Source organism: Electrophorus electricus, chromosome 2, assembly GCF_041902795.1.
Source record: "Electrophorus electricus isolate QZ-2024a chromosome 2, ASM4190279v1, whole genome shotgun sequence".
Taxonomy (NCBI): domain Eukaryota; kingdom Metazoa; phylum Chordata; class Actinopteri; order Gymnotiformes; family Gymnotidae; genus Electrophorus; species Electrophorus electricus.
The window spans coordinates 17,852,501-17,873,829 of NC_137498.1; the positions used below are offsets into that span (position 1 = coordinate 17,852,501).

Sequence of the window (21,329 nt, forward strand, 5' to 3'; positions counted from 1 at the left end):
CAGTTCACATCCACATGATTAAATTTAACCAACCATCATGATCACAATCAGCAAAGGTTAAAGTTTTCTGAAACAAAATTGGATGGATGGATGGATGGATGGATGAGGTACACACAATCCACCCATTCAAATGACTCAAAATCAACAGAGCAAGCGTCTGGGAAAGACAACATCTATGGTAAGACGCCCAGGTACTGTGCTAAGCTGTTCAGTGGAGTCCTTAGCAGACCAGATTTATTTATACATACACTTCTTGGACAGATTGTTTCGCAGACAGATTGATGTGAGCCGTGAATGTGAAACTGGACTGAGCAGTTGAGCGGTGCACTCACCCTCCCAGTAGGTCCGCCGTGTCACTCTGCTGGTTCATATTCACCACACGCAGCTTGTGTCCTGCAGGGCACACACACATTCAGTGAGAATGCTGACCTAGGATCAGTTGTAGCCTTTTAGACCTCCTAATGAACAGACGTGCATGGTTGAAAGTGAGATAATTATGGATCAGTTCCATTGAGATGACTAATGAACAGGCTTAGCTGAGACCAAATCAGAAACAGTTCATTGCTGATGTTTTGGTAAACTTGGGGCATCAAACCCCTAGGCAGGTCCCATCATGATGAAACCAAGATGTGAGATCTGAAAGCTCAGCTGTTGGGAGATGTGTTCTAACAGCAGAAGCTCAATGAGGTTAAGGCCCACCTGTTAGACCCGCCAGGTACTGCACAGTGGATGTCTTGCCTGTGCCCGTCTCTCCAACCAAGAGGACGGGCTCGCCCTTGGTGACACACACTGCTAGCTGTTCCAGCAGCACCAAGGAGGGGCGCGTGGAAGCAAACGTTTGTCTCTCTCTGCAATACACACACAAAAACATCTCTAGTGCATTTATGTTGATAATTTTAAAAATTCTTTGAGATTTTCTTCTATTCCGCCTTCACAAAATCAGATGACCTCACAGGACCGAGCACACCGGGGGGCAGTGCATTTGTTTGGCACATCTGTCCAACACACTGAGGGCATGTCCACTTCCTGTGTAATCAGTGTAGTTAGCGAGTTAGCGATCGATTCTGTATTTATTCAATTTACCAGCAGGGTGCCCATGACTCCAGGGGGGGGAACACTGGCACAATGCTAAACCACCCAGAACACCACATGGGGAAAGGGAGAGCGAGACGAGCGAGGCAGCTGAGGTCATGCCAGCACTGGGGGAGGAGCCTTACACTTCAAGGCGCACAGCATCGCTCTGTTTGCGCAGTAGTGTGGCACGGCCTACTGTCATCTCTAGCTCCGTCACGGTCATGCCCGGCTGGTACAGCTGGCAGAAGTGCTGAGCCTGAGAACGAGAGAGCAGCCAGCAGGCACGTGTTAAGCAAAAGTTAAGAGACTGCGTAGCGCAGCACTCGAAAATGGTCGAAGCTGACACAAGCCCGTCTGAGGAATCATCTTCAGATCCAGTCCAAATCATTCGGAAAAATGTGAACTGTACAGTTTAAACACAGCAATAAACAGTGCAGTTTATTCAAACAGTGTTCAATGCAATGCTTGTGTCATATCGGCAGCATAAGCAGGATCTACAGCGTACAAGCCTCGTCATCGTCAGTGCATTAAATGGTATGTCATTAAGGGACTAACTCTGTCTCCCACCTTTTCTCGTGAGATGTTGAGCTTGCCGCCGATGATCTCTGCCAGCTTCAGTCTGGCCTCTGCTTTGGACAGCATGGCTGTGAAACAGTCCAGTGCCTGGGGAGGAGGGCCACAAAGCCTGCTGTTACCCAAAAACATCTGGGGTTCACACCACCCACCACCCATGGAGGGTAGAATGCAAGAGTAAGGTGCTGCAGTTGGATCCACTACTACTTTGCTCTGTCTTAGTTTATCCACTGCACAAAAGTGACTTTCCACATTCGGCTGTTCGATTAGCACATTTTTCCCCACTCCACATCACCTTTAAAAGCATGGAGCGCAAAAAAAAAAAGTTACACTTCGCGATACCTTCCCGATACTTAAGAGTGGGCTGATAGGACAGGAAATTACTCACCTCCAGGAAGACGTTCTGAGCCGTGGCCGAAGACGAGCTATCAAAGTTCACGCAAATTCTCTCACACCATTTCAGCAAATCCCTGTTCTCACATGCGCACGCGCACACACACACACACACACACCACCTAGTTAATACGTCTACATTTAGAGCATTCAACAGACGCTTATAATTAGTATCATTACTTTTATCACTAGAGGCTATTTGAGTACTTTCACAAAAGTGACTCGGTTTATTCGGCTATGAAGGCATGCACCAGTGCAACAGTTCAGTAAAAACATAGGGAACCTTCCCACTGCTGATTTTGCCACACAGGGGAAAAAAAAGGGGGGTGGGGGTCATTCTACTGCATCATAAAACTGGGGGGGGGGGGGTTCATGGTCACTCCATGACCATGCCTAGCAATATCCGGCATGGACACAGGTTGGATTGGTGTTAACACAGTCTAAATGAAGACCTGTGTCCCGGTCATGGGCAACATGTATGTAGTGCCACAGGCAGAGGGGACAGGCATATTAGCCTGTATGGACTGGGGAATCCACTCAGTCATGCTTTCGCTACAAAGACGTTGTGTGAGCAAGTGTGTGTGAATGTTCAGCAAACTGGGCCTTAAATGTGACAGCTCAATGATCAAACCTGTGGCTCAACAGTGTGCTCACCCCCCCGCCCGCCGTTCTTCTGAAATGAACACAAGCTGATTCCAAAGGAGATCAATTCCAAGCCCCCACTGATTTATCGAGTCCAACCGCTCAACACAAACACATACTGATCTAATTTCCATAGCTAAGGAGCAGAGCCTGAGGTAATAAGCAAAGTTTGATTTTAAATGCTAGCCATCAAACTGTGACAAAGCTGAAATCACATAAATGCCCTCGAGTAAGGTATTTCCGATTATAAACCACACAGTGAAGAAAGATACCTTTTCTGTCTGTGTGTGGGGGTTATGGATCTGTCTGCTGGTTTTGTACTTTGGCACTACCTCAGAGAGAGTCCTCTGCCCTCCAGAAGCACAGCTCGCTCCTCGCCTGGGTTCTGCCCTGGTGGAGGTGCCCACGGGCTGGAAACACCAGGGCCGTGGTGCCTGTCCCCAGTGAGCTGGCAGTAAATATCCAGTAGACGGTCCACCACCGCTGCCAGGCTAGGGTACCTGTTCAACAGGACCTGAGAGAAAGCAGGCAAAATGTTGGCAGGCGAGAAAAGTAAAATAAATTTTAAAAACCAAAATGAAATCCACATACTTAGACAGTCAGCATGTTCCAGGGATATTCCTTTCTCTAGCATTTAACTTTTCCCATAGCAAAGATAAGATGCAACAAAAAAAGGTCATGCTCCCTGCTTTCATTCCTGTTAATGATGCACCGCGCTTACATCCCTGTGAAGAGAACGCAAAAACAGCAGCTTGCCTGTTTGAGCTCGTCTCTGGTCATGCTGCCGAGCTGAAGCTTGCTCCAGTATTTGTCCAGCAGAGAGGCATGGGTGCTCTGAGGCCGGTGCCAGACGCCACCACTGTAGAACATTCTGGATGATGGCAACAACACATCACAAGTTTAATTTATACAACAGCTTTCCTAAACTCAAGCTCACACTAATGAAACAGTATGATAAAGGGGACGTACAATTAAAAAGAACAGAACCATAAGAGCACAAGTCTTAGGGTTTGCTCAGACTTGGTGGCTTTTGCCCGATTAAAACAAACACTGGCGTGATTGGTCTGTTAGTGTGGTTCAATAGAGTAAGTGTGAATGCTTCCTTTCGAACTCTGGTGCGCACCAAATAAGAACATCAAGACTGTCTGCGTAGGTTGGTCTTGGTCCATTTCTAAACAAATTCTGGTGTGGTTCGTTTGAAGCACGAACACTATATGAACCAAACGCACGTAAACTAACAACACTGACAACAAAATATATGTTTCCATTACATTTTGGTACAGGGATCCAAAATTTGTGTCGTCATCTTCTCTTTGCAATCAACCTTCTTTGGTATGTGCAGTGGAAGAATTTCTGGAGTGATTTGACTCCTTTATCCAGCTTACCACCTCTTGCTTTGTTTCCAGATGGTGAAAATAACGCCAGGCATACACAACCCTAATAAGTCCATAGACTGTGACATACGTCACTTTTTTTTTTTTAGCTTATTTTGGTTGAATCGTAGATTTTGAGTGTGAACTTTAAGCAAACCTGGACTGAAATGTAACAATGGATCAATTTTCTTGACCAGGTGAACGGAACAACAACCTAAATTGAACGTACTTATCAGAACAATTAAAAAGAAGTGTAATGGAGTAAGAGCATGGTGTAGGAGCACAGAGGCTCAATGGGGGAAAACAAAAAACAACAAAAAAAACAAAAACAAAACACGAATCAACAGGGTGCTGCGATTCCTCCTGCTAGCACCACTCACCGTCTGGTGGCGAAGAACTGGAATCCGGGCGCGACCTGGATGCAGTCCTCTCGGCCTGGAATAGTCAGCTTCTTGTTCTCAATCAAGGGCAGCAGCACAGATATCTGGGAGGGAGAGAGAGAGAGAGAGAGAGAGAGAGAGAGAGAGAGAGAGAGAGAGAGAGAGAGAGAGAGAGAGAGAGCAAGAGAGAGAGAGAGAGAGAGAGAGCGAGAGAGAGCACAGTATGAGAGCCACTCCATACAGCCCCTAAAGCCCTGGATATGAGGTAACTCACAGAGCTGAAACTCAGCATGAACTCCCTGGGGGGAATGGGCCAGAGGCAGAGCACTCACCACGTCCAGCGCAGCATGATCGATGTCCTCCAGGAGGATCCAATGACCCTTGGACACCGCCTGTGTCAGGGAGCCGGCCTGCCACATGAACTTGCCGGGTACGTCCGTGCACCGGTACATACCCAGGAGCATCTGCAGGAGGCCATGCCGTGGAGGTGAGGAGGAATCTCAATACCAGCGCTTTGGTAACTCAAATTTGGTTCATTTGTGTATTTGTAATTGGCCACACCGCATTTTACAGTGCTTACAGCGCAAGGCACACTAACAAAGGCTTTGCACTCTGCGAAAGTTTAACTTGAAGCGTTTGATTAATGTCTAGGATGCCGTTGCGTTACAAAGTCACCTTTTTGAATCCAAATCCCTGGCTATGCACAAAAGCTTCTTTAGAAATGACCTTTTACAGGAACTAAAAATGAAAAGCACAAGCAGTCTAGCACTGGTGTGTTATGCAGTAGAAGAGAGAGCTTACCTTACTGTCTGTCTGATCCCCCAGTTGAACCTTGAGGATGTCTGGGGCTTTGACATGGCCAGTGACAGCTGCCAAGTACTCAACCAGCGCAGTTTTGCCACATCCAATTGGCCCTTCCAGAAGAACGGGCTTCTGGGACGCCACTGCCATGGCAAGCCGCCTGAGGTTTCGACACGTCGAGTCCACAAGCACCAGATTTTTCAAAGACACCTAGAGCCATCATAAAAAATTTAAAGAGAGGCCCAGGACCACTACATGCAAGCTGCCCCAGTGTGCAGGGGGGCCATCCTATGTTGGGGACGTCCATCACACCTGTTCTTCCTGCCGAGGGTTCAGTCTTGGCAGGATCACACCACATACAGACGCGACGCTCTGGGAGAGGTCCTCGGACATGACCTGGCCTTTGGTAAACTTGTTTCCTCTTTCCAAACGCCACATCGCTGAGCCCTGGTTGGCTAAAACTAGAGCCTTCTCCACCTCCAGCTGTTGGGACTCTTCAAGTGACCTACAGGTAGATGGAGACCAGCAGCACTGTGGTCACAGCCAGGATGAAAGAGTGGCTGGATCACCGTAAACAGCCAGCCATCTTGAAATTCACCAAATCTTCACCACCACAGGGATCCAGTGAGGCATTCTTAGTCATAGGATAAGCTTTAAAAAAGGGTTGCTGCATGAAAATATGCAATTAAGGCGATGGAGATGAGGCATCATTCAGATAAAAGTTGGAAACAAGATTACCTTAAAATGTGCCTTCCTTTACTGGGACGACTAACCACTAATCAGGTCGATAAAAGAGCAAAAGGAACTTACTTCATTTTTATATGCAGAATCTCTTCACTTGAAAGAACCTTTCTCAGGAAGATGGTTTTCTGGTTATCAGTCATGTGGGACACCAAAGCAAGGCACTGTGCAGTGTATCTTCATTTTAAAAAATTGTAAAAAAAAACAAAAAACAAAAACAAAAAAACACACACACACACAAACACAAACACAAAAACCCACATCATCAATCTCTGGAAGTCTGAAAACAATTCAGTCTAAAACTAACAAAAGCTAGAAATACTTTCAACCAATTAAAAAAAAAAGAAAAAAAAGAAAAGTTATTTGCCCACAATCATGGGCCCGGTATTGCTAGGTAAGTTAGCCAAGCAGACCATCAGCGTTTCAGGCACCCGTCGGCCTGTCTACACCTGGTGGGTGCATGGGCCGTACCCGCGAACCATGACGTCGCTGGTGAGGAGCTGCGAGACACACACGCTCCAGTCCCAGAGCACCCGGAACTTCTCACAGTCGCTCTGGAGGAAGCGCAGTGTCGCCCCCATGAGGTCGCGCAGCTTCATGCGCCTGGGGCCATACTGTATGGAAGCAGATTCCTCACTGGTGAAGAAGAGCCTCTGGAACACTGGAGGGGCACTACGGAAATACCTTGCCGCAAACCTGCAAGAACCAGAGGACACTTTCTGCTCAGTCTGAATAAACAGGAATCATTACTACATGACTGAGCTCAACGGGTGAGGTGTCAGACTGGAGCCCTGAAGCATTACAGTATTAGACAGTTTAGTATTTTCTCTCCATTGACACACCCGTTTCAGGTGATCAAAAGGATAATTCATATCTAATTAACAAAAACAGTACATAAAAAGGAGGAAAATACACTAAACTTTGTAGTGCTGTGGAGCTTGACAGCCCATGTGTAATATAGCATGCACTTTTATGCATATTGTAAAACTCCGGGCAAGTGCTCATACTCTGTGGTTGCTTAATTGTGTGAACTATGTGAAGACCTTAAGAAAACGCACACGATGCAAGTGTGGCATCTCATGCAGCATGAAAGGTGGGGGACTACTCACGCCTGGGCGTCTGGGCTCACACTGAGGAGTTTACTAACAGCCACGCACAGGCGCTCATGCAGGTCGTGATTGAGCCTGACGTCAGCTTTGATCCTCTCCGCGTTCCTCTGCAGCAGGTCCAGGACCAGAGGCCGCAGGTGACGGGCGATAAGCAGCGTGTAGTCCTTCTCCAGCAGGAGCTGAGCTAAACATCCCAGAATGCACTGCCTGTCCTGTTGGCTCCATATCTACCGGCCGAAGGGGGAGAGAGGAAAAAAAAAAAAAACTCGCTCGTCACTCGCAACACTTTTAAAGGCCGTCCAGTTAAAGTAGATTGAGAATTTTGCATAGTCTGATCTAGCAGTATTAACGAGCTACAGGGAAAATGTTAACTACTCGTGTTTATAGATCGTCCCCGATCATCCCCGTAGCTAACCTTAGCCAGCTCTCGGAAAAAACACGTGGACTCTATCCACCGCTGCCCGTGACAAAACTAATATACGTTTACAAAATCTAGGAGGCATTATTTCTTAGTAATAGCACAAAATAGTGCGGCCTGGAGTATTAGCTACTATGCGCAGCCGCTGTTTCGATCGTTTTAATGTAGTTCACAAAACAAAAACAGCTCAGAGGTAAACAGCCATCAAGGGCTGTCCATACACACGACTTCACATCCTGCACACGAGAATGGCATCTACTGAATTATTATAAAGCTTATTATCTATTTGGCAAACGCAAATCTTACCTGTTTCGCTAAATACTTGCTGAGTTCGTTGTGACTTTTATCGATATGCCTTGAAATTGTACCCAGTGATGTCAGGCTCAGCTCAAGATTTTCCATGCTATCATTTGCCGTGAGATCCGACGATATCTTTGCAACTGTTATAAATATTTTTCTACGTGATGGGAATCGTAAGGCTCATCACTCGCTTGTCTATCCAGGTTGTATCACAACACAAGCAAGCACGTTCCCGTCAGTGTTAAAATCCCTGTCCACATGTGAGTCAATGAAGAGCACTTCCGGGTCATTTTCGTGTGCCGCCTTGCGTACGCTCGCCTCTGCGACAAAAGGCGCAAATGACACCTTGGCTGTTTAATTTGTTTAACCCTTTGTGAGACTTACTGTCTACAGCACAAGTGGCGATCTAAAGCATTATTTGTCTTAGTTGATTAAACAGCGTACTTGAGATTCGTGCTTAAGATTTGCGAGTGCGACATGACAAGTTAGCTATCTCACGAATAGCAACTTGATATACTGACTTATTTTGGTAAAACCTTAGATGTTATATTTTATGCATTTATTTTTAATTGAGGTATGTCACCTTTGAGCATAATAGCCTAAAACACAACGTTGTTCAGCTAACAGTGTTCTGCCACAGATACAAAAATTCTTACCGCATACACTGAAATCTGAGTAAAAACGTCTTTATTAATTTAATTATTTGTTTCTTTAATTATTTCAAGGAAAACGAGAGACCGCGGGAAAATGTTGTCACTTCCTGTTTAGTAAGGGTTTGGCGCGACGGTTTTGGAACCATGCAAAGAAAGAGCTTAATGGTGAGCAGCGATGAACTACATCGTTTTGGCAGTCTGGATTCATCTGAAAATCTCTTTTTAATAACCGTGTAGATTACTCCCTGATCATCCACGGGGTTTATTCGTGCTTCATGTTTCAGTCTAGGCTGTACCGTGAGCTCTAGCTAGCTAGCTTGGAAGCTAAATGTAAATCACGTAACACTGGCCAGTCAGCTAGCTACAGAATGTGCATTTGTATAAAACGAATGACTAACTAAATGTTTTTGGTCATTATGCTAATGTATACTCGCACAGTGTATGGAAATTAGATAACTAGCTGCACTTGTCTACATGTCCACGAAGCATTTAGTTTAGCAGTCGTCAAAAATAGCGACTAACGTTAGCAAGCTTGTCGTCTGTTTAGCTGGTTAGCTAAGTTAGCTAGCTATTAAATTCATACAAGTGGTAACTTTCGTTGTAACAAGCTTAGTAAGTTGGCTAGGTAGGTTAGTAGCTACCTACAGTTTATCTCAAATTTTTGACCTTTTTTAAATTATAATTAAGTGGTTAAAATGTCAGTATGCGCCCTTAAAACTTGCAGACGTATGTAGCAATCGTAACTAATCCTATGTTCTTGTTATTTACCAAGACTCGCTATGTTCTGTTGGGGTTTTGTTGTCACGGTCGATGGATTTACCCAGTTTTTTTCGTATGTAAACAGTGAACCAACACTCATACAGTTTTTCAATTTCAGACCACTCCAGCAGTGTTCTACGATTCATAACTGACAACCATGGAGACGAAAGATCATCCCGTAGATGATCTTTATGGTGATCTTGGTCAGGGGCTTTATGGTAAATATCTATATCTGTAACTATTCAAGTGGCCCCTTGGGCTGATGTTAATAATCATTGTTCCCAAGGTGGGTGAACTTGATTAAAGATAGTATTGCCCTTAGCAGTTAATGACTGAATAAGGCTTTTTTAGCCTAAATTTAAAAAGGCCAGGTGTATAAGCTAAAAGCTTTTTCTCTTGTCCAAGTCCTTCTAACTGCATTTATTTGGTTTAGATTCAGCACTGTGTCATGATGAAGACTCTGTGGATATTTACTCAGGGCTGGAGGACAGTCCTTGGGCCAGTAGAGGCACTGGTGAGAGTATCAACTTTACTCCAGTGTTTCCAGTATAAAAGTAGAATACTTCGTGTGGTAGTTTGAAATTCAATGGGAGGTTGTGCAAATAGAAGGATTCCTGTACTGTGGTTTAATGTGTCATGTCTGTGTTTTCTTTAGGGAAAGAAGGCTTTTCCATCTCACCACACAGGCTGAAAGAGTCCATGGATTTGTATGAACAGCTTATCACAGAAGAGCAAGAGGAAAAAGAATCGACATACAATGAGGTTTCTAGCTTTTGCTGTGTTTCTTTGAACAAAAGAATACTGTTTGTACAGTAACGTTAATTAAAAAGGTAAAGGATATTGAATCTGGTATTATTCTAATAAATAAATTTTGTTACAGTTGAAAAACAAATTTGATGCTGCACAAAACCAGGTGCAGGAATTGTTTGCAAAGTTGGAACAGGTGCAAAAACAGGTGTGTATTTATGCTTTTGGTTAAGTGTAATTTTGCACTTTTATGATTTAAAAAAATAACCAAGCAAAAACCATGAACAAGGTGATCATTATTATAGTAAGATGGGTTAGTTTGGGGCAAAGAGCAAGATATCTGATTTTTAAATTTTTTTTGCATTACAGAACTCGAGCTTATACAAGGAGAACACCCTACTGAAGAAAAACTTCAGTGCGCTTATCAAGACTGCTAGGATGGAGATTGTTAGGAAAGATGAAGAGATAAGCCAACTAAACAACAGGTAAATGGTTCTTTGACTTTTTTGTACAAGGTGTGTATTTCACACAGTCTGCTGAAGTGACAGTACCTACTCAATATATATTTTATTATATATTTATTTTTTCCTCCTTTTTTTTTTTTTCTTTTTGGATGTTCCTCTTGCAGACGTAGTTGGGGTGGTTGCCATCAGTATCGTGTGGAGAAGAGCCAGGTATTCGCTAGACACAGTCTGAACTGCAATTCAGGTCTGATAAAGGAGTCCCATGATCATAAAGAAAACAGGGTATTACCAGAGGCATCACAACACAAGGGTGAAAGCAGACTCTCTGGTCCACCGGTGTACTCAGGAACATCAACAAATGCTGCACCCACACCTTTCTCGGTGCTTCCAAGATGCACCAGAAGTGATCCTGACAGTTCTTTGCATTCTCAAAGTAAAAACTCAGAGGGAGTGGATTCACTATACCTTCAACACTTGCAAAATCACAAACATGTCCAGTCTGACCGAATATCTGTTAACAAAGAAAGAGAAAGCACATACTCTGAAGCGGTGGTCCTAAAATCTTATAATGGTATTACTGCTAACCAGAAAGTTCATGAAGAAACATCAGGGAGACAGCTAGATGGCAAGGTGGGAGGTAAGCAGATTGAATTGTCCCAGGACCTGGAGGGTTTTTCAAAACAAAAGGACATGTCTGGAAAAGCACAGAGCAAAGTGGACAAAAACCAGTTACAGAAAGAGCAGAGGGAGCCTTCAAAAATGAACTGTGCATCTAGTCAAGGCCAACGTCAGCAAAATGAGGGTCCTCTAGTACTTAGAAGGTCTGGGCGTTCTAAGAGTCCTTCCTCTCAACCCCAGCCTGTCTCCACACCTAAAGTCCATTCGCAAACCTCCAGGGCACCTTCTAGAGAGAGCATGGATGCACAGGCACAGGGTCGGAATGTAGGACTCCCAGATAATCAAAGAGAAAACAGACACAGCAGAGACCCAGAGGGTTCTGGTGATAGAAGAGGAGCCCGTGGTTCTGTAAGTGAAATAAGCTGTGGTAGTAAGTCAGGGCTCTTCCTGGATCGGAATGTGGAGAAGCGAGGGACCCGGGAACATCACAGGAAAGAGGAGAGAAGGCCAGAGGATGTCAACAGCTCAGAAAGGAGGCGCACCAGGAGTGACAGGAGCAGAGAGCATAAGAAAACGAGACAAAGTGAAGGGAGAAATAGGCAGGAAGGGAGCAGCAGCAGAGGAGACAGGAGGAACACCAGGTCAGAGTCTAGCAAAGAACACGAGCAAAGGAGTACAAAAGGTGACGTCAGTGGGGCAGTTGATAAACTTGGTGATAAACGTGACAAGGATAGGAGGAACAGAAGCCACGCGGATGTTCGGGAAAGCAGACGGGATGCTCCCATTAAATATGGTGTTCACTGTAATGATCCCACTCAGAGAAAAAAAGATCACGAGCAGGGTATAGATAAAAGGAAAGCTTATGGAAGAACGGAGGAGCAGTCAGCCCGGAGCATAGCATCACGTGATCATTCTAGGAATGGTAAAAGCTCTTTGTCCCTTGTCAGTCATGCAAGCTCTTGTAGCAGTGGGGCCAAAGAGAAATGTGTGGCTGTCAGTTATGACAAAGACAGAACGTGGACTGATAAAGGAAAAGAAATCACTTCCTTAGACACAAAATCAAAGGGCAGTTTTCCACCTGAGGAGAACACAAGGTCTGCCTCTCCTGAGAAATGCAGAATAGGTGAACATACCATTGAGAGTGTTCAGGCAGAATGTGTTGCAACTGTGCAGTCCCCTCTGACATTAAATAGTAGCTGTGACATTCCTGCCATGGCAGAGGAAAGCAGTCCAAAGAGAAAACTAACTTTCATGGAGACTCTAAACCTTACTCTCTCGCCAGTTAAGAAGCAAAGCCAGCCTGCCTTGGCTAACGAGCCATTCGGGCCCACCCCCGGGGATGCCCCTGAGGGCAGTTCATTGGAGGACAATGTTTCGTTTGCGCTTGGAGAAGAATTCTGTGTGCTAGATGAAATAGAAAACAGCCAGCTGTCAGTAGAGGCTATGGATGAGGCCCCAGCAACTACATTAGATGTTGCTACACCATATGCTGCTACACAACTTGCCACAAGCACTTTGGACAATCAGCCTATGAAGAGTCAGGATGTAACTCCTAGTTCTACTGAGCCTTCGCCAGGCCTACTGATAGAAAACAAGCTGGATTTTACCCCAAGATTTAATGGCGATATGAACGAAAGTCTTATAAGTCCCTTAAAAGAAATCGCTGTAGATTCAGAGAGACAAGAACAGGAATCCATTACAAAAGCAGATGATTCATTGGAACCTGCTACTAGCATTTCTCAGAACTGTGCAGAGAATCCTCAGTGTGCGTTAAACTTTATTGCAGCTGCTGAAGTTCATTTCTCTGCCGAGGAATCTGAAGCCGTTGTTGCTCCCTCTCCACCATTACCAGAAGCTACATGCAAGGAACTAGAATTGCAGACTTCAACAAATATGCTTGAGGAGGACCGTTCTGAAAATTCTGTTGAACATAGTCGAGTAGGTATTCAACCCGAGCCCGGAGTCACACTATCGAAGCAAAGTAATAAATGTCAGGAGGAAGTGTCCACCTCGGCGGACACTCAAGCTATCACCAAGACCTGCTGTGATTCTGACACCTCTGTTTCTCTTGAAGTTGTTTCCAGCACTGTTAGTGTAGACATTAAGCCTCAAAACCAAGACAGTTGTGCTGACTCCCAAACAGCCATTTCTGTCATGGAGAGCACAGGAAACCTTGAAAAACCTGTTATATGTCTAAGGTCATTAGAAGGGCCATGGGCTGAAGTAGTCAGCATCAGCAGCACTTCCACAGAGGAGGTAACACGCCTGGAACAGACAACCTCCTTCGAGCCTGATTCCACGGAGAATGAGGGCCAGAACTCCAAGTTGTCCAGTTCTACAGTAGTGCTCCATGATGAAGATTCCATGATGCTTGTCCTGAGTAACATTAAGGTAATTCCTGAAGCCATCAGCCCCCTGACTAGTCCGGTCCGCCAGACGAAGAAAGTCCAGGAGCAGGATTTGGGAAAGGAGCAGCATGTCAGAAGTCTTAGCAAAGGTCAGTACGTGGCAGTAGTATTCTGTATTCAATGTTATTAAAGTTTGTAGGCACACTGTTATTTTAGGATATAGTTGTTTAGTGTTGTTTAGCTAAGAAAAAAAAGATTCCTGTATACAATCACAGACAAATTTTGCAGCCTGAAATGGCATGGCATGAAGTCTGCTGCAATCTGAACTTTGTGTTAATGTCATATATGTATTTAAATGTTTAATAAAAGTATTTTTCTTTTAAAGATTTATCTGCATCAGCCGTTGTATCAGAGAAAGATGCGTGGAAGATGGATATGAACAAAGAGAATAAGCGACCTGGTTCCTCAGCCACACCTAATGTGCCAAAAGACCAACAGGAGCCTCTGTCATTTACTGCTACTGAGCAGGAGCTGGAAGAGGGGGAGATAGTCAGTGATGAGGATGAGGAGGATGCTCTGGTCATTCAGAGTCCTCAGAATGAAAAAACAAAATGGGAACTGAGAACTCATTCCAGTCCCAGATCTCCAGGGCTAGAAAAAAAAACATCTCAAATGAGACCCACTGTCACTCCCAAACGCCATGAGGAAGGCAGTGCTCCTTCTTCTAAAGACAGTCCCACTTTCAACAAGCGGAGATTCAAAACAGTAAGTGCCCCCTCCAAAGCCAACGTCACAACCTCCATAGATTTTATGAACACGTTGTCATTCATTCGCTCTGAGCTGAGGAGAAAGTACATGAAACTTCACAAAAATGTCACAAAGACAGCCTTTTGCTGCATAATTGATATGTCTTTAGCCTCTTTCACAGAATTTGTTGATGGTATAAACTTTCAACGATTTTGCTCTCAAGGTAATGTCATCAAACCTAGGCTCAATAAGATAATCACTTCTGTTATGAGCAAGGTCTCTAGCAATGGCATAGTGAACCGTATCTTTGACCAACGTGCAGATGATCTCAAACAAAAGCTGTGGAATTTTGTAGATGGCCAGTTTGATTTCCTTTTTAAAGAATTAAAGGCAGCCCTTAAAAATGTATCTGATCTTTCCAAGAATAAACCTTCAGAAAATAAACATTCAAATCCCAGAGAGAGAGAGAATTTGAACGTTGATGTTCATAAGACACAAACTAAAGATCCCTTGACTGTTACTCAGCACAAACGAATGATAAAGGCTAAAGCTGAGCAGGTTGGTGCAGATCAACAGCAAAAGGCCACTAATCCGCCACGTAGCATTCCAATTAGAGCCAGAGGACTTGGAAGCAGTGGCAAAAACATAAAAGCAACCATGGAGGAAGTGCCTCAAGTGCCAGCTGAACAGACATCAGAGCAGCTACCTGCTGGTTCCTCTAGTGAGAAATGTCTCCCAGAAAGCATCCCTGTGCCAGAGAACATGGCATCCACCTACGCTCGCCGCCTCTCACACAGCGGATCAATGCATGACAGGTCCGACTTTGAAATTCTCACAGAGCAGCAGACGTCAAGTTTAACCTTTAACTTAGTCACCGATTCCCAAATGGGAGATATTTTCAGATGTCTCTTGCAAGGATCTGATCTGCTGGAGGCTGGTGTTGGAGATCATCAAAGCTGGCCACTCAACACCCCGAAAAAGGAAGGTTCTGCTGGAGAGAGTCTCATTGGGGTAGTGACACCCAGCAAGATTATATCACCATCAAAACTCATCACATGGACCTCTATTTCACCTTATAAGTTCACCTCCCCAAACAGCAAAATCCAACTGCCTTTAAATCCAGCACTCCTTGACGAAAACTGCTTGTTAGAAGTCCCTTCCAACCCACTTCCAAACCATCCTTCTCCTGCTCTTACCATGGGGAATTCCCAGCAACCTTTCTCTATTTTGACTGAAGATCTGGCAGTATCTCTTACTATTCCCTCCCCGCTGAAGTCAGATGGCCATTTGAGCTTTTTGCACCCAGCGTGCGGGCAACCACTGTCTGTTCCAAGCAACGTTATCACTGCCCATTACGGCGAGGATGCACTTCTCGACGGAGAAGACGCAACTGAGCAGGATATTCATCTGTCTCTCGAAACGGACAATTCCAGCTGCAGCTCCAGCACTGGTGAAACCTGGGACGGCACAGATCCGGTGGCATTCCAGTTCAAACCAAACTTGCCCATGCAAGCCGAGATAATGGAGAGGTCCAACGATCACTTCATTGTGCGGATTAGACACACGTCTCCTGGTGCACACGAAGAATACGCACATGTGCAGAAAGAAACACCAGCAGCAGCACAAACAGCCCTTCATGAGGATGCCTGCGCATCAGTAGGCAAACCTTCATCATTAGATGTTCATCCACGGCTTGCCTCAAATGAAAGGACTGAAGTTCAAACATCAGACAAGGACGCTGCTTCCAGTGAAGAAAGCAGTCCTGCTAGCTTGCCCAAAACCACCAAGAATCCAGCTGAGCTGAAAGCCACCGATGTTGCCAGTGCCTCATGCCCTTCTGCTGTGGCTGAAAAGAGAAATGGTGTATCTGAGGCCAAGACTACATACGAGAGGACATCTAGGAAGCGTAGGAAGTGTTATTCGGGGCCAAAGGAAAAACGCTTAAGAAGAGAGAAATCCCAAGACGGGCATCAAAAACAAAAGCTCAAGAAGAGGTCAAAATCTCCCAAACATAGAGGTGAAAGGACTCCTTCAAAGAAGGCAGAAAAGACTGGATCTCCTCAGCTGTCCCCCAGCAGTCTCTCTGCCAGGAATGTTGTCAGGAAAAAAGGGGAAGTGGTGGTGACCTGGACCAGGTTAGTATGAATTTAGACGTCCATGCAGAGTCTGAATGTTGCAGCTGCACAGTGTACAATCAGTAGTGTGTCCTTATATGTTTAAAACCAAACATGTATATTAATAAGCATTAATGTTGGCATTTGTTGTTGTTGTTTTGTTTATTTATTTTTGGTTTCCCCCCCCCCCCCCCCCTCTCCAAGGGAGGAGGATCGGGATATTCTCCTTGAGCTCAAGATGAAAGGAGCTACTCTGAAGACCTTCACCACCCTTTCAGCCAAATTAAGAAAGTCACCAGCACAGGTATATATTGTTTTTCCTCTAATGTGAGGAATGTGATGTAACGCCCCAGAGCTATTCTTGCTAGTCCAGGAGTAATGAACAGACCAGAGGTCAGGATGGTGGTTCTGGCATTGTAACATTAATGTTTTGCAAGAATATCATGCATAGTTGAGTCTGATTAGCATGGCATGTTTGCCTTGAAAAGTACTCTTGTAGGCTAATGTTCTCCTCCTCCTTTATAGGTTGAAGACCGATTCACACAACTCATGAAACTGTTTAAGAAGAAAGAGAAAATGGAGTGCTGAGCTAAGGAGGCTGTAGAGAAGGTTGGTCGGAGTTACAAGAGGACAGATCCTGTGAAAGACTGTATAAACCAGTCTGGGGTTCTCGACAAGGAATTTTGCCAATGTGCGAGGATCAAAAATAAGTGTTTGTGAAGTGTTGCTTTGAGTAGAGAAGCTTTAACACTGGTTACCTGGTGTGATGTGCTGACCTAAACTGAGCTGGGTTCATGATTTCCTGTGTGTGCTAGAGTCAATTTGCCTTCTAAAATCTACCTCTGAGAGTGTCGGAAGAACATGAATGACTGACTACCCTGACCGGTGAAAACAAATGTGGTCTGTGTGTACCAACAGACCAGGATCATCTAGACATCCTCATTTCTTGAGAAAAGAGATAAGCGTTGGGTAGCAATGTCCAGGTTTCATGTTTGAGTTTCATATCCTGTTTATGAGTAAGCAGCAGAAGTTCCACATTTGACTGCTGTGTGTAGTGTATTTGTTTATAGAATCACCATCTCCTTTGTTCAGTGGTTAATAATCAGTCAATTCTCTCACTACTCAAGCACTGCAGATGTCACGCAAACATCCTGCTATGGCCTGTGCAGACAACTGAATTAAGCTTCTCTCTTACATTCTCATTATCATAAAATTAATATTTTCGTGAATATAAAATTATTACCATATCTTCAGGCTTATAGATGTCGAACTGTATGGATGACTTGTTCGAAGGTTTATATTTCTTAACAAATGTGTGAACTGCATTTTGCCCTGAAAAGCAGAGGTTGGGAAGTGTCCTCTCAAATTCACTGTTTGGAACAAATATGCTGTAAATAGTGTAAATGCTGGCAAGTTTTTCACTTTCTAGAATAAAGCTAATTTATTTTGTGTGTTCTCTTCTGGTCAGTGCTGTAAGTGCTTATGTTTATTAGGTATTGGACAAAGTTTCCACTGATCCAATTTCAATAAGTTCCATATTCATTCTTAATTTGGTATTGGCTGTTAATGTTTACATATATGTGCACAGCACGATGGAAGACCAACACAAATGTGCACAAGAATGTCAAAACCCATTCAGACCCTCTGTGATTTATTCCTAAAAACATCAATGAAATATTCAGATCACTGATTGGAGCTACAGTTATCATCAGCATGTCTTTGCTTATCATATGTCCTTGCAGAGGTAGACGTTCTGTTGTAATTGTAATATACAAAATTGAATGAAATGTTTAGTATTAACTAATTTTAATGCTGTTTTGATTAATGAAAACAATTTGATATTTGAGGTTTAGTATGCTCCCATGTTAGGTAGTCTGTCCTGTGGTGTCACAATTGACCGGTTATTTTCTACTTGTATCTCTTATGTCGCCCACAGATAAGAGCCATAGCACAAAATATGCCATCAAGCAGTTAACAATTAAATCAGTCATGACTGATTATTGTGCCTGGGCTCTTCCCAATCAGATGCAGTATCTATAATTTATCTGCATATTCGTATGACCTGAGTGACGGCCAAGCCTGGCAGTGTTGTGGGTGTAGAAAGAGAGCCACTGTAATGCAATAGTACACATGTGCAGCTGTAGACATGAATGTGGACAGGGCACGGCAGGGCACGGGGTGTCTGGGCTCATTCCTAACGGACTGACCCCTCCTCCCATGGTCTGCGCTTGTGCTGCACTGCTTTTGGCCCCTAGGGCGCTGACCGGCTGCCCACGGATCAATGGAGACCTCGTATGGGTTCGCCGTGCAGTGGGTCTGGAGCTCATTCACTGAAACAATTCCCGGACAGAGGAGCTTACACGCTTTGGTGGAGAAGGGAGGACGTAGGAGGTATACATCCAGAATACTTCGGCCTCTTAATACTTCAGTTCAGAAAGCTGTCCATGAGCTCCACGAGTGTAAGTCTCTGTCTGACTGATTTTTATTGATGTTATGACATTGGCTGCATTTTGAAAATATATGGATGTTGCATTTGCTTATTGCTTAACAAATTCATAATTCATTATCTTGATCTAATAATCTACACCATAAAAAAAAAAAACCGAGTTAATTAGGTCAATCTGTCATTAAGTTGCTGGTGAGTGCATGCTGATCTTCAGGTGATGTGACACAAGCAATGGGGGACTGGAACCTGTTGGGGGGCATTTTGGAAGACGTCCATGCCCACTCCACCATGGTGGGCAAGATCTGGCTCACCATTCTCTTCATCTTCCGCATGTTGGTTTTGGGTATTGCCGCTGAGGATGTGTGGGAAGACGAGCAAAGCGAGTTTGTGTGCAACACAGAGCAGCCCGGCTGCAGGAACGTGTGCTATGACGGAGCCTTCCCCATCTCCCTCATCAGATACTGGGTTCTGCAGATCGTCTTCGTTTCATCACCCTCACTGGCATACATGGGCCATGCGCTCTATCGCCTGAGGACCCTGGAGAAGGAGCGGTACAGGAAGAGGGCCCTGCTCAAGGTGGAGCTGGAGTGCGCGTGCGTAGGTGCCCCAGATGAGCAGCGCAGGCTCGAGAAGGAGCTGAAGACACTTGAGCAGAAGAAAGTGAGGAGAGCCCCGCTGAGGGGAGCCCTGCTACGTACCTATGTGTTTCATATCCTAACCAGGTCGATGGTGGAGGTGAGCTTCATAGTGGGGCAATGTGCCCTCTATGGTGTTGGACTGGCACCAATTTACAAGTGTAAGAAAGACCCATGTCCCAACATTGTGGACTGCTTCGTGTCGAGGCCGACGGAGAAGAGCGTTTTCATGACCTTCATGCTGGTCATCGCTGGGATCTCCCTGTTCCTGAACATCTTAGAGATCTTGCACCTAGGGATGAAGAAGATCAAGCAGGGAATATACGGCAGCCAGCACAGCGGATACGATGATTGCATTTATAGGTCAAAGAAAAACTCCATGGTGCAACAAACGTGCGCCTTCACCAACTCCTCACCTCAGAAATTAATGCACGTGACCCAGACATTTTACACCATGGTGCCCAACAAAAAGGTGGAGGCATTGCCCCTCTATATACCTGCTAATGCCCCTCCACCCATCTTTGAGGCAAGAAACAGGGACGTCCCACTGGGATTGGAGCATCACTCAGGGCAGCTGCATCTCTCCAGCCAGCCTGAGATCCAGGTTCTCCACCAGGAACAGGCCGCAGAGCTCAGTTACAAGATGGAAAACCGTGGGCCCTCCTACAACAGTGATAACTCCAAGCCCAAGGGCTCTGGTGCTCTGAGAAACCTCCAGTCAAGCAGCATGGAGAACCTGCCGTGCCTCCGCCCCGCCAGCCGTAAGCATAGCAGGGTGAGCAGGCACATGGACCTGAGCGAGGAGAGCGATGTGCTAGACACCGACCACTGCTCCCATACCAGGAAAGCCAGCTTCCTGTCTCGAGGGATGTCTGAGAGTGGACTGGCCAGTCCATCAGATGAGTCCATGAGTGGCTCGGAGTCAGGGATCAAGCAGTTGTCCCGTGGGGAAAGCCTTTCTGTGACCCCTCCGTTTGCCAGTGGACGGCGCATGTCAATGGTGAGGAAGGTGATGCAACCTACTGCCAGGATTAAAAGTCTTAGACATGCAAGGTGCACTGTTCAAGTTTAATCACAATGAAAAGCAAGTGCCACGTTGCCATGAGACATTTAATATTTGTTTGAATTGTGTTTACCAGCCCAACTGGTTACTTGACAGCAAGGTTACTATTAGAGCAGAATGATCTCACACTGTTTTTATGTTCATGAACTCAGTGTATATTGGTAGGTGTGTTGATAGTTGTTGATAGTGTTATTTGCTGTGGCTCATGTGGATTTATTTGTGATTGATGAAAGTGAGAGGGATCCCCAGATTAAGCGCTTCCCTCTTTCAGAGCATGATTCTGGAACTGTCCTGCATCATGAAAAAGTGAACTGTCTAAGTCGCGTCGAACCAACCTCAGCCTGACCATCAAAAGGAGCGATGACCGTCAAGTGGGACAATGCTTTGACTTTCCTTGGCTTCACTGACTACATACCACATAATTACTAGCGTATCTTCTCTGCATAACGCAACTTCTCTGTGTTTAAGATTTCAGGAGCTATTATAATGGAATTAGATCTTGGTCCTGACTGACGTTTCCTGTCAGTAAGATGATTCATTGATAGCAATTGAATTCTTGAACATGACAATTATATCCTGTGCTTCAAAAGATACTAGTAGAGCTATATATGTAACATTAAAATAATTTACTCTTGCTTTTTCATCATTTTCATTTTATTTTGAATCAATCTGAATTAAGTAAAGTCATGTAAACCTTTGAATTTACAGTAATCCTATGTATATGTTTTCATGTGGACAGTATGCCAGTGTGCATTTTAGAATAACACTCAAAGATCAAAGGACTTATTTTCACTCATCTTGTCTTTGGAAATCTTATGAAACTTTCAAGCATACAGTAGATTTATGAACCACCTTACCTTTTTGTCTGTGTTCATTATGCTTTCTCATTTTGCACATTAGATTAATAAAGTGTGGAGATTGGCATACTTCA

General features: G+C 44.7%; 3 protein-coding genes across 3 annotated transcripts in view; 2 read left to right on the plus strand and 1 right to left on the minus strand.

Moving 5' to 3' along the window:
• mdn1 (midasin AAA ATPase 1) overlaps nucleotides 1–8,068 on the minus strand; it is a 50,379-nt gene extending 42,311 nt beyond the window's left edge. Inside the window, exons 1-15 of the mRNA XM_035528820.2 lie at nucleotides 7,811–8,068; nucleotides 7,087–7,313; nucleotides 6,449–6,673; nucleotides 6,047–6,154; nucleotides 5,549–5,741; nucleotides 5,237–5,446; nucleotides 4,768–4,899; nucleotides 4,436–4,539; nucleotides 3,439–3,553; nucleotides 3,015–3,196; nucleotides 2,036–2,117; nucleotides 1,642–1,737; nucleotides 1,218–1,330; nucleotides 700–848; nucleotides 333–393 (exon numbers count right to left, since the gene is read on the minus strand). Of these exons, the coding sequence (XP_035384713.2) occupies nucleotides 333–393; nucleotides 700–848; nucleotides 1,218–1,330; nucleotides 1,642–1,737; nucleotides 2,036–2,117; nucleotides 3,015–3,196; nucleotides 3,439–3,553; nucleotides 4,436–4,539; nucleotides 4,768–4,899; nucleotides 5,237–5,446; nucleotides 5,549–5,741; nucleotides 6,047–6,154; nucleotides 6,449–6,673; nucleotides 7,087–7,313; nucleotides 7,811–7,906 (2,093 nt within the window). The 5' untranslated portion in view covers nucleotides 7,907–8,068. The remainder of the gene's footprint in view (nucleotides 1–332; nucleotides 394–699; nucleotides 849–1,217; nucleotides 1,331–1,641; nucleotides 1,738–2,035; nucleotides 2,118–3,014; nucleotides 3,197–3,438; nucleotides 3,554–4,435; nucleotides 4,540–4,767; nucleotides 4,900–5,236; nucleotides 5,447–5,548; nucleotides 5,742–6,046; nucleotides 6,155–6,448; nucleotides 6,674–7,086; nucleotides 7,314–7,810) is intronic.
• A 496-nt stretch (nucleotides 8,069–8,564) lies between these two features.
• casp8ap2 (caspase 8 associated protein 2) lies at nucleotides 8,565–17,710 on the plus strand. The gene is made up of 10 exons (XM_027014083.3): nucleotides 8,565–8,622; nucleotides 9,335–9,434; nucleotides 9,650–9,730; nucleotides 9,872–9,978; nucleotides 10,097–10,171; nucleotides 10,333–10,448; nucleotides 10,592–13,542; nucleotides 13,779–16,275; nucleotides 16,459–16,558; nucleotides 16,780–17,710. Exons 2-10 carry the CDS (start codon nucleotides 9,374–9,376, stop codon nucleotides 16,840–16,842), a joined length of 6,051 nt encoding a protein of 2,016 aa, XP_026869884.2. The 5' UTR covers nucleotides 8,565–8,622; nucleotides 9,335–9,373; the 3' UTR covers nucleotides 16,843–17,710.
• A 151-nt stretch (nucleotides 17,711–17,861) lies between these two features.
• Nucleotides 17,862–21,275, plus strand: gja10b (gap junction protein alpha 10 b). The gene has a single exon (XM_081695530.1). It carries the CDS (start codon nucleotides 18,932–18,934, stop codon nucleotides 20,405–20,407), a length of 1,476 nt encoding a protein of 491 aa, XP_081551656.1. The 5' UTR covers nucleotides 17,862–18,931; the 3' UTR covers nucleotides 20,408–21,275.
• Nucleotides 21,276–21,329: the final 54 nt, after the last annotated feature.

What these genes read in the sequence shown, in the direction of transcription:
- casp8ap2 (XM_027014083.3), top strand. Translation starts at nt 9,374, where the DNA reads ATGGAGACGAAAGATCATCCCGTAGATGATCTTTATGGTGATCTTGGT. An exon ending in TTGGGCCAGTAGAGGCACTG is followed by an intron (nt 9,731 to 9,871) that starts GTGAGAGTATCA and finishes TGTTTTCTTTAG; the next exon opens with GGAAAGAAGGCTTTTCCATC. An exon ending in TAAGAAAGTCACCAGCACAG is followed by an intron (nt 16,559 to 16,779) that starts GTATATATTGTT and finishes CCTCCTTTATAG; the next exon opens with GTTGAAGACCGATTCACACA.
- gja10b (XM_081695530.1), top strand. Translation starts at nt 18,932, where the DNA reads ATGGGGGACTGGAACCTGTTGGGGGGCATTTTGGAAGACGTCCATGCC.